Raw genomic sequence first — 15,105 nt, forward strand, 5'->3', positions numbered from 1 at the left:
TGTGTAAATGGGGCAACACGTGTCCACCCCCGGGGGTCCTTTCCCCCACAACGGAGCTGTTGAAGCTGGGCTTTATTCCCCCTGACAGGACAGGTCTACTCTGGAGCTATAGCTACTCTGTGCTAGTCCATATGTTCTCATCCTGGCGATGAGCCCCAAAACAGACACATCTCAGGACCTCCACTTATACAAATGAATAAGAAAGTTGCATACACTCATTTCTTCTTGATGTGGGTTTCTATTTGACCAAGTTGTTTGCTAAAGAGCCTTCATCAGGGTATGAACTTCCCATTAAATATCCCTACTCCATCTATAGAGTAGGGTTATGGCCATTTCAAAAACCATGTATTCCCAAAGATAAAATGAGAACCTGTGGTGCATTATGTCAAGTTTTAAAATGTAGACAAGCTCTCTTCTCGAGGCTAACCTTCGAGGTACAGTAACATACCCAAAAGGATAAAAACAGTTTAATGTAATTACTTTACAGAAAAGCTTTGGGGAGCCAGAGAGACGTATTATTATCTACACGGCTGTCGAGGTGATTAAAAGCTGTTTTGGGCTGATTTACTCTGAGATAAGAGGTTAAAATGAAGACTTTCACTGAATAATCCATCTTGCCCTTGGTGCCGGCTGAGTACATCCTTTCCCTTACAGCACATCACAACCTCAGCAGTTGCAGAGAGAGAGAGAGAAAGGGGGGGTTCTAAATAGGGTTCTTATCACTTACACTGATGGAAATTACTTAAGAAATCTATTTTAAAAAGGGTCAAATTAAATTGGTCTTTTATTGAGTTGGTCTTTATCTGTGATTGAAATTCACTGTATACAAAATCGTGTACTGCACAAGAAAGAAAAAAATATATATATATAAAAATAAATTTCCAATAAGCAATTTGTGTCTATTTCACAATAATCTGTGATACTGGGTTGGCTATTCGTTGTTAAGACTGCATCATCATCATCATCATTAAAGGCACCTTAGCTAATACTGTTAACTGAGACTTTGTTGATTTGAATAAATTAATATTATATAATTAAATGAAAAAATAATATGATATATACTTTCTATATGATGGGATTTAACATTCCAGATTCTGTACATGTTTGCCAGTGTTCCCCTTTGAAAGACACAGAGAAGGACGTTCGCTATTCATATAGGCCTAGCCGAGAGGCTTATTCTAAATGACACTACTAGGTCTACTGGAGCAGCCAGTAAGGGTGGTGACATGACATTATCTTGGACATTCTGGGCCAAATCTTCAAATCAAATCAAATTTTATTGGTCACATACACATGGTTAGCAGATGTTAATGCGAGTGTAGCAAAATGCTTGTGCTTCTAGTTCCGACAGTGCAGTAATATCTAACAAGTAATCTAACACATTCAGAACGACTACCTGTAACGTCTGCTTCCAACTCACACTCTCAAACACATAGATCCCCTGAACACAGCTCACTTTCCAGCTCACACTCTCAAACACGTAGATCCCCTGAACGCAGCTCACTCTCCAGCTCACACTCTCAAACACGTAGATCCCCTGAACGCAGCTCACTCTCCAGCTCACACTCTCAAACACGTAGATCCCCTGAACACAGCTCACTTTCCAGCTCACACTCTCAAACACGTAGATCCCCTGAACGCAGCTCACTCTCCAGATCCCAATCATCTGAATTCTGATCACCTGTATGTCATTATCACACACTATTTAGTTCAGTTCTTTACACCCCATCATTGTAAGGAATTGTTTGCTTTGTGACACACTTCTATTCGGAGCTCTGGTTTCCCGTAATTTATTCTTCCTGTGTATGATAGTTTTTGCCTGCCACACTAACGACGCCTATTTCCTGCCTGTACTTTAGCCTATCGGATTTCCTGTTATCAACCTATTGCCTGATCTCCCGGATGACGTTACTAGCCTTTTCCCTGCCTGTACTGTTGCCTTTTTGGACCCCCTGTGTATGACCTTCTGCCTGCCCCTGGACCCAGCTACCTGCCTCCTCCTGTGCACCTTTACAATAAAAACCTGCTGCGCCCTGCGCTTGAAACCAGCTCCCTGTCTCCCATCGTGTTCATTACACCACCTTATACACACAAATGTAAAGGGATGAATAAGAATATGTACATATAAATACATGGATGAGCGATGGCCAGTGCGGCATAGGCAAGATGCAGTAGATGGTATAGAATACAATATATACTGTTGACATAAGTAATGTAGGATATGTAGACATTATTGTGGTGTTATTTAAAATGACTAGTGATAAATGTAATAAATGGATTTAAAAAAGGTATTTAAGTGGCCAGAGATTTGAGTCTGTATGTTAGCAGCAGCCACTCAATGTTAGTGATGGCTGTTTAACAGTCTGATGGCCTTGAGATAGAAGTTGTTTTTCAGTCTCTCGATCTCAGCTTTGATGCACCTGTACTGACCTCGCCTTCTGGGGTGAACAGGCAGTGGCTCGAGTCGTTGTTGTCCTTGATGATCTTTTTGGGCCTTTCTGTGACATCGGGTGCTGTAGGTGTGCTGGAGGGCAGGTAGTTTGCCCCCGGTGATGCGTTGTGCAAACTGCACTACCCTCTGTAGCGAATTGAGGTTGTGGGCGGAGCAGTTGCCATACCAGGCGGTGATACAGCCCGACAGGATGCGCTCAATTGTGCATCTGTAAAAGTTTGTGAGTGTTTTAGGTGACAAGCCAAATTTATTCAGCCTCCTGAGGTTGTCCTTCTTCACCACGCTGTCTGTGTGGGTGGACCATTTCAGTTTGTCTGTGATGTGTATGCCGAGGAACTTAAAACTTTCCACCTTCTTCACTGCAGTCTCCTCAATGTGGATGGGGGGATGCTCCCTCTGCTGTTTCCTGAAGTCCACGATCACCTCCTTTGTTTTGTTGATTTTGAGTGAGAGGTTATTTTCCTGACACCACCCTCTGAGGGCCCTCACCTCCTCCCTGTAGGCCTTCTCGTCGTTGTTGATAATCAAGCCTACCACTGTAGTGTCGTCTGCAAACTTGATGATTGAGTTGGAGGCGTGCATGGCCACGCAGTCATGGGTGAACAGGGAGTACAGGAGGGGTAAGAACACACCCTTGTGGGGCCCCAGTGTTGAGGATCAGCGGGGTGGAGATGTTGTTTCCTACCCTCACCACCTGGGGGCGGACCGTCAGAAAGTCCAGGACCCAGTTGCACAGGGCGGGATCGAGACCCAGGGTCTCGAGGTTAATGACGAGTTTGGAGGGTACTATGGTGTTAAATGCTGAGCTGTAGTCAATGAACAGCATTCTTACATAGTTATTCCTCTTGTCCAGATGGGATAGGGCAGTGTGCAGTGTGATGGCGATTGCGTCGTCTGTGGACCTATTGGGGCGGTAAGAAAATTGGAGTGGGTCTAGCATGTCAGGTAGGGTGGAGGAGATACGATCCTTGACTAGTCTCTCAAAGCACTTCATGATGACAGAAGTGAGTTCTACGGGGCGATAGTCATTTAGTTCAGTTACCTAAGCTATCTTGGGAACAGGAACAATGGTGGCCATCTTGAAACATGCACAGCAGACTGGGATAAGGATTGATTGAATATGTCCGTGAACACACCAGCCAGCTGGTCTGGGCATGCTCTGAGGATGCGGCTAGGGATGCCATCTGGGCCGGCAGCCTTGCGAGGGTGAGATCTGCACTTACTCATTTCATTGACACACAACTCTTACTGCCGGGGCCTCCTGGGTGGCGCAGTGGTCTAAGGCACTGCATCGCAGTGCTAGCTGTGCCACTAGAGATTCTGGGTTTGAGTCCAGGCTCTGTTGCAGCCGGCCGCGACCGGGAGACCCATGGGGCGGCGCACAATTGGCCTAGCGTTGCCCGGGTTAGGGGAGGGTTTGGCCGGCAGGGATGTCCTTGTCCCATTGTGGTGGGCCGGGCACAGTGCACGCTGACACGGTGGCCAGGTGTACAGAGTTTCCTCCGTCACATTGGAGCGGCTGGCTTCCGGGTTAAGTGGGCATTGTGTCAAGAAGCAGTGCGGCTTGGTTGGGTTGTGTTTTGGAGGACGCACAGCTCTCGACCTTCACCTCTCCCGAGTCCGTACGGGAGTTGCAGCGATGAGACAAGACTGTAACTACCAATTGGGGAGAAAAAGGGTAAAAAAAGAAATATCATAAATAAAAACAACTCTCACTGCCATTATTGCAAGATTTACCTGCAAGTTTGACATTCGGTTCCTTCTCCCTTTTTAAGACATTAGCTTAGACATATAGACCTGCGGTCAGCAGAATAAATTAACACAACATTAAATTAACTAACCTTTCCCATCAGAAACAAGCTGCAATGTTAAATCCCATCATACAGTTGTAGTATCTTAATTTGATCACCCTGTTGTTGAAGGAAATTTCCTACACAGCAAGAAATGCAACCTTGTACAGAATAAATTAACACAACATTAAATTAACTAACCTTTTCCATCAGAAACAAGCTGCAATGTTAAATCCCATCATAGTATCGTAGTATCGTACAGCAAGAAATGCAACCTTGTGACGGAGGAAACTCTGTACACCTGGCACCTGTGCCCGGCCCGCCAAGGTTCAAAACGGCTTCTAAAGTTTTTGATTTGTTTATTTTACTAGGCAAGTCAGTTAAGAACAAATTCTTATTTTCAATGACAGCCTAGGAACAGTGGGTTAACTGCCTTGTTCAGGGGCAGAACGACAGATCTTTTTACCTTGTCAGCTCAGGGATTCGATCTTGCAACCTTTCGGTTACTAGTCCAACGCTCTAACCACTTGGCTACCTGCCGTTTGTAATTTCCACTTTAAAATGTCAAACTTGATTTGCCCAAACAAAAAATATATCAACTCCTACAAAAATGTCCATTATTATCCACAAAATAATTCACATTTCCCGACACTGCAGGATTATTTTCATGCTGTGAGAAACTGGTCAAATTAAGATTCTACACATGTAGATAAAAAAAACTCATTTTCAAACCCTTGCGGCAAAGCCCCTATGCCTTCCTTTTCAATGGCTCGCTAGTCACCTGTTTCCTCGAATTTCACACAGATAGTAGAGCGCTGAGGCTGCGTCTCTGATGTTTTCTGGGCTGTTGGATGGTTTTGCGTTAGGTGTCGCTTTAATGAGCTCAGGCCTCAGTAATCCAAGTGAACACGATACAGCACTCTATTATATAGACGCTCTGATCATTGAGCTCAGCCATCAAGTGAGCCACTTCACTGGTACTTCTTTTAGTCCCCAGGTGTTTCTCAATTGTCTTAAGTGGCTTTCTCTCCTCGTCTCCTTTCCTTCATCTTTGCTGATCTGAAAAGATAGTTGTATAGCAATATGGAGGATTCTACAATGGAATGACCTGGAAATCGCTTTCACCTGTCTCATTATTTGATGTTATAATATATAATAATAATAATAATATATATTTCATTTAGCAGCATGTTAGTTTAATAAGTAGAGGAAAAGAGATGAGTTGAGGATGACTTTTTTGACTATTGAGATGCACCCCTTGTGCAGCAGGAACGCTTTGTGACAGAGGTTGGGGGGATAATATCCAATAAATAAAGAGCAACTTGGCTGTATTTGATCAAATACCTAATTGGGTCAAAATCACATGCTTTGATGCAACACATAACTAATGGTTTTGCTTTCATTTGTTCAACTATTCATGCATAACATTCTGGAGCGTATCTTCTCAAAAAGTTACTCTGCTTCAGATCTCTGCCTTTTCAGTTCTGGGTTCTCTCATAAAAGATTAGTCAGAGAGTTACATAACTTTCCCTCATATCTCTTGTCTGCATGACAAATGACATTGTCAACCCCTGTATGTGTGGTGAACAATGACATTTGAAATGCTACTTTTGGGGCATTTGTCATATCCCTCAATGGCAGTAGTTGAAAATCACTCATGTCATCATCACCATTCTCATACAATTGATATTCACAACTATCACTGGCTCATATGGTAGAGTTATGGTATACTGTAGACATTAAATAAAACTATATTATGGAAATACAATATTTGGTTTGGTTTAAAACTATAAGGCACAGTACACCAGACAGACTCGGAAATGGGATTCATCTTTGCATCACCACTTTCTATTGAGAAGTCAGATTACATAACATGATCTAATTATTCTAACTTAAAAAGAGATGTTAATTAAATATAAATATTTTAGAGAAATTTGCATTTAAAAGATCGAATTGGCATGACTGAACATAAGCCTTCCTCTACACTGCAATAATGCTATGCAGGAGTGGATGCTTAAATATGAATGATGAACTGGGAACTCAGTGTCACACAGCTTCATTTAAAAGAGCCAGGAATGGCAGATGATATATTTTCTCATCCCCTGACATGTAATTAACCTCGCAGTATTCCTTGACCTACGCTTAAGCAGAGGTGAACGCTGGAGTGAGTGACTCCTGGGTCTCATACCAACCCAGGACTGACTGTTAGTCACTCGGTATAAGACTAAAATATGCCGAAAATGTAAATGCAATGCACAACCTGTAAGATTTGAGAGTTTATTACAACCCATCATGACCTAAAACGCGACAAACATATGCATGCATACAGGGAGATACTGGAGAAACCAAGGGCTTATAATACCTAGACACAGAGGAAGCCAGTGGGAAAAGCATCCATTCTTGCAACTTAGTAGATTCTGTCCCGAGACTCTGGAAGAGAAGCTTTACCCTGGACGTCAAAGGCTAAGTAGCATTACTTTTTCCCAAAAGTTTGAGCGAGAGTGAAAGAGTGAGTAAAAGAGAGAGAAAGAGAGAAAGAGAGAAAGAGAGAAAGAGAGAGAGAGAAAGAGAGAAAGAGAGAGAGAGAGAGAGAGAGAGAGAGAGAGAGGAGAGAGAGAGTCCCAAGAACCTTGGCTATTATAAGAACCTTTAAAGGTACTGACCCAAGGTTTGGAAACCGTGGGGGTGGTGCTTAAAAGAGTGAACCACTCCAACATATTGAGGAACAGCTTCATTTCGCTGACACTAATCACCATGACAAAGTGTGTGCCATTTTTCAAACATGCACAGACATACACAACATTTGTTTGTTTTCAGGCACAGTTCAACATCCGTTGCTATGATCTTACTATTGGCCCCGTCACGTAGGGAATATAGTCAGAACACTAAAGGCTTCTAGAGGCTATGGAGAGGTATAGTATCAGAATTAAATAGGTGGGCTTGGGTGAAACAAAGTATTAGTCTCCCCCACTGGGAGAAGAAACAGCTTTATGGCCCTAAAAGTCAGAGTCATTTTCACCCAAAGCAGCCATAAAGTAAATGCTATAGGGTGTGTGAGGAGGTTAGGACTAAGTGTATTCTGTTTGCAGACTTAGAGGCTGTGTTTCGGTACACTCACCTGTATGGCTCTATAACACAGTATTTTCTTGGGGACTTCTCTAAACAAATATGTTGAAATTACACAAAACAAGACTTTGATGAAAAACAGTTTGGGCATTTCTACTGTGTATGCACTGATAATACAGCAAATATATATTGTCTATGCCTTATATATTGTTCAAACGAAGGCTACAATGAATCTGCTCATTGGCAAGAGTGGTATGGACCACCTTTACACACAACCCTATCAATAACAATACAAGGACAGCAGATTAAATTCACTTTAAAATGTTATTATTGAAATGCTGGAGGTGTTCTTCTTGAACAAACTGCACTATACATCCACACTAGCACCAGAATCTGACCCTTAATCTCACCCACACTTGTTCAGCTTAGTGGGCGTGCATACTCCCCTTCCCTGCAGTTCGGAACCATAGCTTGGTAGAGGTAACCCTGCAGTTCAGAACAAGAGCTTGGTAGAGGTAACCCTGCAGTTCGGATCAAGAGCTTGGTAAAGTTAACCAAGCACATGGGCTGTGCTTTATATAGAAAGAAGAAACAGTAATTGCACTCCTGTAATTGTGTGTGTATATCCATCCATCCATCCCTCTTTCCCTCCATCTATCCCTCCCTCCATCTATCCCTCCCTTTCTAGCCTCCATCCCTCCATCCATCCATCCATCCCTCTCTTCCTCCCTGTGTATGAATCGTGTGCTACAAGAGCCTGTTTAAAGCCAAGGGCTGTTTTTCTGAATGGTTAAGAGAAACACAAAGCAGAAAACTAGGCAGAAGCATTGGCTCTCCATCTCCTTTCATGCTGGGGGACTGAAATAGACTTGTTGTGCTCTCTGATAGAAGGCCCTAGTTGCCATGTTGTTCTATGCAACAGGCCAGTCTCCAGCCTACTCTTTTATTTCTCATCTGAGAGCTTTGCCCTAAAGAAGAGCCAGGGAAAACCAGACACATCATGTGTGTGTTTCAGATGTAACAAGCCTGAGATTACTGGTAGATCATCCAGGCTTTGGAGACGAGGACAGGGCCTTTTCTCTCACATGCATGAACTATCTCCCCTGTACTGTAACACTGACTTTTTAGGAAATTCTCAAAATCACCTACACTATACATGCATTGCCCATTAATTCCCATGTGTCCATACTCTACATCTACCACTTAATCAACAAAACTCTTTAAGACCCCTGACAAGCCCTAAAACCAAAGCAAATAATTAGCTATAGCAACGACACTCACGCATTGCAGTAGGGCTTCTTATCGTAGCCTTTGTAGTTCTTCATGTTCAGAGTCATCTTACACACCTCGCAGTGGAAGCATCCTTTATGCCAATTCTGGAAAAGAAAACACAAATTATATTTCAAGTCAAATCATAGTGAATGAATAATGGCCTTTATTTTACTAGGGAAGTCAGTTAAGAACAAGTTCTTATTTACAAAGACAGCCTAGGAACAGTGGGTTAACTGCCTTGTTCAAGTGCAGAACGACAGATTTTTACTTTGTCAGCTAGGGATTCGATCTAGAAACCTTTTGGTTACCGGCCCAACGCTCTAACCACTTGGCTACCTGCCGCCCCTCAATTAGTTGGGAGGCGCAGAGATGACCGATATTCCAGATGTCTATTATCACAACCAAGTGGTTCTAAACAAAAACGACCAGTTTGTGAATTAGTAAGGTCCTCAAGAAGAAAGGTTTATTAATTAAACAAAGGTTATCTATTTCAACTAATTCTGAGGAAATTACTGATTCTAAATTGAGTAAATCGTTTTACTAAGAATATATGTCTCTGATGTATAGGGTTCTGAGCTGTCGGCCTACAATAGGCCATGCATTTGGTTGCAGATATACAGGTGCTACGACTGTCCACTGGCGTTTCCGCCATGGATTTGTTTGGATGGGTGCCATACAGTATTCATTGCCCATGATGTGTTTACGTGGATTTCATGTGCGTGATGTAATGTGTGTGTGACGTCCTCAGAAAGTGGACCACATGGGTTCCATAGGGCCATATGGCCAGGACAAGGGTTTGGGGTTTAGGTAATGGGCAGGCCTGTGGAAAAAGTAGAGCCAAGGGTTGAGGGGTCAAGATAAAGGGATTGGGTTTGACAACTTCGACATAAGACGCTCACTCCTAAAGGACCTTTCTATTATTAAACTGTAATAGTAGTAGTAGTAGTAGTATAGATCCTAGGTCTGACATAGACATAGACAAAAATAATGCAAAGTGGCTATTAAATCGATCATTAACTAGTTGTAGGCCATATTCAACCATAAACCAGAATTCATATTTTGATCAAGTGCACAAAAAGGAAGAGCAGGTAAAAAATAAATAAAGGATCACAGCAAGAAAATGCCAGTCATTCCCTATTGAGCAAATCTGAGAATATGTCCTTCAGGGGATAAAGGGTAAACTTGTAGGCTATCCCATCCCCTTGCCATGTCAATATGATGCTCAATATCCTCCTACACTCTTAGGGGGGAAAAAGGTGATATCTAGAACCTAAAAGGGTTCTTCAGCTTTCCCCATAGGAGATGGAACCCTTTTTCTGAGAGTGTATACTACAATAGATATGCTATTATAATACACATATCATGAGAGTAACACAAGCTAAGCAAAACCACACTAAAAAACTTTTGGTATAGTCAAATGTAGGCTATTCTGGTTTTGTGCTTAGCAGTGCACTCGCTGTTCTGTAAAATTAGACTATGTGGCCAAAGAGAAGTTTGAATCAAAGTTTTTTTTAAATCCACTAACAGGCTGCTGAAATACACTGTAGTCAATTCTGATATAGACATAATCATATGAGTGCATTGAAATTGTGATCATCTCACCTTATCAAGGCAGTTGACTTTCTCCGTCGGATAGACAATTTTCCCACAGCGCGCACACGGAGGGTTCATTTTCAAATATGCGTCTTATTCCCCACGACAATAAATCAAATGTATTAGTGTGCAAATAGTTCTTTGAAATCTGGTAACAGCTTTACTTCACATCCCGAGGTCAAGTCGGTAGAAATAAACAAAGTAGCGCGTCTCTCAGAGTTCGCACAGTCACTATCCTGTCCTGAGTGGATGCCGCATTACAATTGAACAGACGTAAACTGTGGCTGCTTGTGTGACACAGCACCTACCACGATCCAAGCTGTTTGATTCAGCGACAGCGCCAAGCCAGGACCACATGATGTTCCTGCGTTCTTTATATATGAGAGAGAGAGAGAGAGAGCGGCCAAACTAGGCAGCAAATGAAATTCAACATAAGCCTATTCAATTTAATGTACTGCTGAACGCTGATGGGTAGGCTAAAATTGTTGTCGTAGGCAACAAAATATAAGCAATTTTTACTTGTTTACCAAGCATCACATGAACGGTTATCTTTACAATCTGTCATTTAATTTCACAATCTTTTACTTTGCAATCTTTTCATTTAAAAAAGACTCATAATTCTCTGTAGAACCATCCTGTTTTGTTTCCATCATCCATGACAATCCTAAATCTGTGGACCAGCAGCACAACTGAAAGATGAGCACAGGCAGAAAATGTCCCATGGTAATTTGTGTGAAGACAAAGAGACTGGCAGCATTACATAACAAATTCAGTGGGAAGAAGATCAAAGGATCCCATACTGAGGTTTTTGTTTGTATGAGTGCAAGTTAGTCACGAAATATAGGCACGACCACATACACAACAGATCTAGAAATCCCAATCACAACAAACCACCTGAAAAAGTGGGTGTGCATCCCCATGTGCATTTGGAATTTGCAATAATTTCCCATCTTAAAAGCATTTTCAGTACAATACCCATACCAAATGACTCACTCTCTCATTATGGTCGACTGCAAACCATTTCCACCCCACAGGTCTGTGTCCTGAAGTGACATAACAGCAGCAGTCAATCAATGAAGTGTTATGGGAAATAGAGGTTCTTGAGGAATAGATACAGTGAGGGAAAAAAGTATTTGATTCCCTGCTGATTTTGTACGTTTGCCCACTGACAAAGAAATGATCAGTTTATAATTTTAATGGTAGGTTTATTTGAACAGTGAGAGACAGAATGACAACAAAAAAATCCAGAAAAAAGCATGTCAAAAATGTTATAAATTGATTTGCATTTTAATGAGGGAAATAAGTATTTGACCCCCTCTCAATCAGAAAGATTTCTGTCTCCCAGGTGTCTTTTATACAGGTAATGAGCTGAGATTAGGAGCACACTCTTAAAGTTCTCCTAATCTCAGTTTGTTACCTGTATAAAAGACACCTGTCCACTTTTTGCCAGTCCTGTCTGGTCCAGCGACGGTGGGTTTGTGCCCATAGGCGACGTTGTTTGCCAGTGATGTCTGGTGAGGACCTGCCTTACAACAGGCCTACAAGCCCTCAGTCCAGCCTCTCTCAGCCTATTGTGGACAGTCTGAGCACTGATAGAGGGATTGTGCGTTCCTGATGTAACTCGGGCAGTTGTTGTTACCATCCTGTACCTGTCCCGCAGGTGTGACGTTCAGATGTACCGATCCTGTGCAGGTGTTGTTACACGTGGTCTGCCACTGCGAGGACGATCAGCTGTTCGCCCTGTAGCGCTGTCTTAGGCGTCTCACAGTATGGACATTGCAATTAATTGCCCTGGCCACATCTGCACATCCTCATGCCTCCTTGCAGCATACCCAAGGCATGTTCACGCAGATGAGCAGGGACCGTGGGCATCTTTCTTTTGGTGTTTTTCAGAGTCAGTAGAAAGGCCTCTTTAGTGTCCTAAGTTTTCATAACTGTGACCTTAATTGCCTACCATCTGTAAGCAGTTAGTGTCTTAATGACCGTTCCACAGGTGCATGTTCATTAATTGTTTATGGTTCATTGAACAAGCATGGGAAACAGTGTTTATACCCTTTACAATGAAGATATGTGAAGTTATTTGGATTTTTACGAATTAACTTTGAAAGACAGGGTCCTGAAAATGGGACGTTTCTTTTTTTACTGACTTTTTATATATATATTTATATACACTGCTCAAAAAAATAAAGGGAACACTTAAACAACACAATGTAACTCCAAGTCAATCACACTTCTGTGAAATCAAACTGTCCACTTAGGAAGCAACACTGATTGACAATACATTTCACATGCTATTGTGCAAATGGAATAGACAACAGGTGGAAATTATAGGCAATTAGCAAGACACCCCCAATAAAGGAGTGGTTCTGCAGGTGGTGACCACAGACCACTTCTCAGTTCCTATGCTTCCTGGCTGATGTTTTGGTCACTTTTGAATGCTGGCGGTGCTTTCACTCTAGTGGTAGCATGAGACGGAGTCTACAACCCACACAAGTGGCTCAGGTAGTGCAGCTCATCCAGGATGGCACATCAATGCGAGCTGTGGCAAGAAGGTTTGCTGTGTCTGTCAGCGTAGTGTCCAGAGCATGGAGGCGCTACCAGGAGACAGGCCAGTACATCAGGAGACGTGGAGGAGGCCGTAGGAGGGCAACAACCCAGCAGCAGGACCGCTACCTCCGCCTTTGTGCAAGGAGGAGCAGGAGGAGCACTGCCAGAGCCCTGCCAAATGACCTCCAGCAGGCCACAAATGTGCATGCGTCTGCTCAAACGGTCAGAAACAGACTCCATGAGGGTGGTATGAGGGCCCGACGTCCACAGGTGGGGGTTGTGCTTACAGCCCAACACCGTGCAGGACGTTTGGCATTTGCCAGAGAACACCAAGATTGGCAAATTCGCCACTGGCGCCCTGTGCTCTTCACAGATGAAAGCAGGTTCACACTGAGCACATGTGACAGACGTGACAGAGTCTGGAGACGCCGTGGAGAACGTTCTGCTGCCTGCAACATCCTCCAGCATGACCGGTTTGGCGGTGGGTCAGTCATGGTGTGGGGTGGCATTTCTTTGGGGGCCGCACAGCCCTCCATGTGCTCGCCAGAGGTAGCCTGACTGCCATTAGGTACCGAGATGAGATCCTCAGACCCCTTGTGAGACCATATGCTGGTGCGGTTGGCCCTGGGTTCCTCCTAATGCAAGACAATGCTAGACCTCATGTGGCTGGAGTGTGTCAGCAGTTCCTGCAAGAGGAAGGCATTGATGCTATGGACTGGCCCGCCCGTTCCCCAGACCTGAATCCAATTGAGCACATCTGGGACATCATGTCTCGCTCCATCCACCAACGCCACGTTGCACCACAGACTGTCCAGGAGTTGTAGGGAGGTCATACAGGAGCATCATCAGGAGCATGCCCAGGCGTTGTAGGGAGGTCATACAGGCACGTGGAGGCCACACACACTACTGAGCCTCATTTTGACTTGTTTTAAGGACATTACATCAAAGTTGGATCAGCCTGTAGTGTGGTTTCCTACTTTAATTTTGAGTGTGACTCCAAATCCAGACCTCCATGGGTTGATAAATTTGATTTCCATTGATAATTTTTGTGTGATTTTGTTGTCAGCACATTCAACTATGTAAAGAAAAAAGTATTTAATAAGAATATTTCATTCATTCAGATCTAGGATGTGTTATTTTAGTGTTCCCTTTATTTTTTTGAGCAGTGTATATCAGTATTTGGTAAAAGACCAATTCCATATTATGGTAAGAACAGCTCAAATAAGCAAAGAGAAATGACAGTTCATTATTACTTTAAGACAGGGGTGTCAAACTCATTCCACGGAGGGCCTAGTGTCTGCAGGTTTTTGGTTTTTCCTTTCAATAAAGCCCTAGACAACCAGGTGTGGGGAGTTCCTAACTAATTAGTGATGTTAATTCATCAATCAAGTACAAGGGAGGAGCGAAAACCCGCAGACACTCGGCCCCCCGTGGAATGAGTTTGACACCTGTGCTTTAAGACATGAAGGTCAGTCAATCCATAAAATGTTATGAACTTTGAAAGTTTCTTCAAGTGCAGTCACAAAACCAAAAGGCGCTATGATGAAACTGGCTCTCATGAGGACCGCCACAGGAAAGGAAGACCCAGAGTTACCTCTGCAGCAGAGGAGAAGTTCATTAGATTTACCAGCCTCAGACATCGCCAATTAACTGCAACTCAGATTGCAGCCCAAATAAATGCTTCACAGAGTAACTGAACAGTTGATGTTGCGATGTGTCTGAGGAGACCGTGTGAAATCAGGCCTTCATGGTCGAATTGTTACAAAAAGGACACCAATTAGAAGAAGAGACTTGCTTGGGCCAAGAAACAGGAGCAATGGACATTAGACCGGTGGAAATCTGTCCTTTGGTCTGATGAGTCCAAATTTGAGACAGCCGTGTCTTTCTGAGATGTAGAGTAGGTGACGGATGATCTCCGCATGTGTGGTTCCCACCGTGAAGCATGGAGGAGGTGGTGTGATGGTGTAGGGGTGCTTTGCTGGTGACACTGTCAGTGATTTATTTAGAATTCAAGGCACACTTAACCAGCATGGCTACCACAGTATTCTGCAGCAATACGCCATCCGATCTGATTTGTGGGACTATCACTTGTTTTTCAACAGGACAATTACCCAAAACATACCTCCGGGCTGTGCAAGGACTATTTGACCAAGAAGGAGAGTGATGGAGTGCTGCATGAGATGACCTGGCCTCCACAATCACCCAACCTCAACCCAATTGAGATGGTTTGGGATGACTTGGACCGCAGAGTGAAGGAAAAGCAGCCAACAAGTGCTCAGCATATGTGGGAACTCCTTCAAGACTGTTGGCAAAGCATTCCAGGTGACTACCTCATGAAGCTGGTTGAGAGAATACCAAGAGTGTGCAAAGCTGTCATCAAGGCAA

General features: G+C 43.3%; 1 protein-coding gene across 1 annotated transcript in view; it reads right to left on the reverse strand.

The window, feature by feature from the left end:
- LOC120027978 (LIM zinc-binding domain-containing Nebulette-like) overlaps positions 1-10,451 on the reverse strand; it is an 89,765-nt gene extending 79,314 nt beyond the window's left edge. Inside the window, exons 1-2 of the mRNA XM_038973074.1 lie at positions 10,183-10,451; positions 8,590-8,684 (exon numbers count right to left, since the gene is read on the reverse strand). Of these exons, the coding sequence (XP_038829002.1) occupies positions 8,590-8,684; positions 10,183-10,251 (164 nt within the window). The 5' untranslated portion in view covers positions 10,252-10,451. The remainder of the gene's footprint in view (positions 1-8,589; positions 8,685-10,182) is intronic.
- Between the last annotated feature and the right edge of the window lie 4,654 nt (positions 10,452-15,105).

Source organism: Salvelinus namaycush, chromosome 33 (assembly GCF_016432855.1).
Source record: "Salvelinus namaycush isolate Seneca chromosome 33, SaNama_1.0, whole genome shotgun sequence".
NCBI classification, from domain to species: domain Eukaryota; kingdom Metazoa; phylum Chordata; class Actinopteri; order Salmoniformes; family Salmonidae; genus Salvelinus; species Salvelinus namaycush.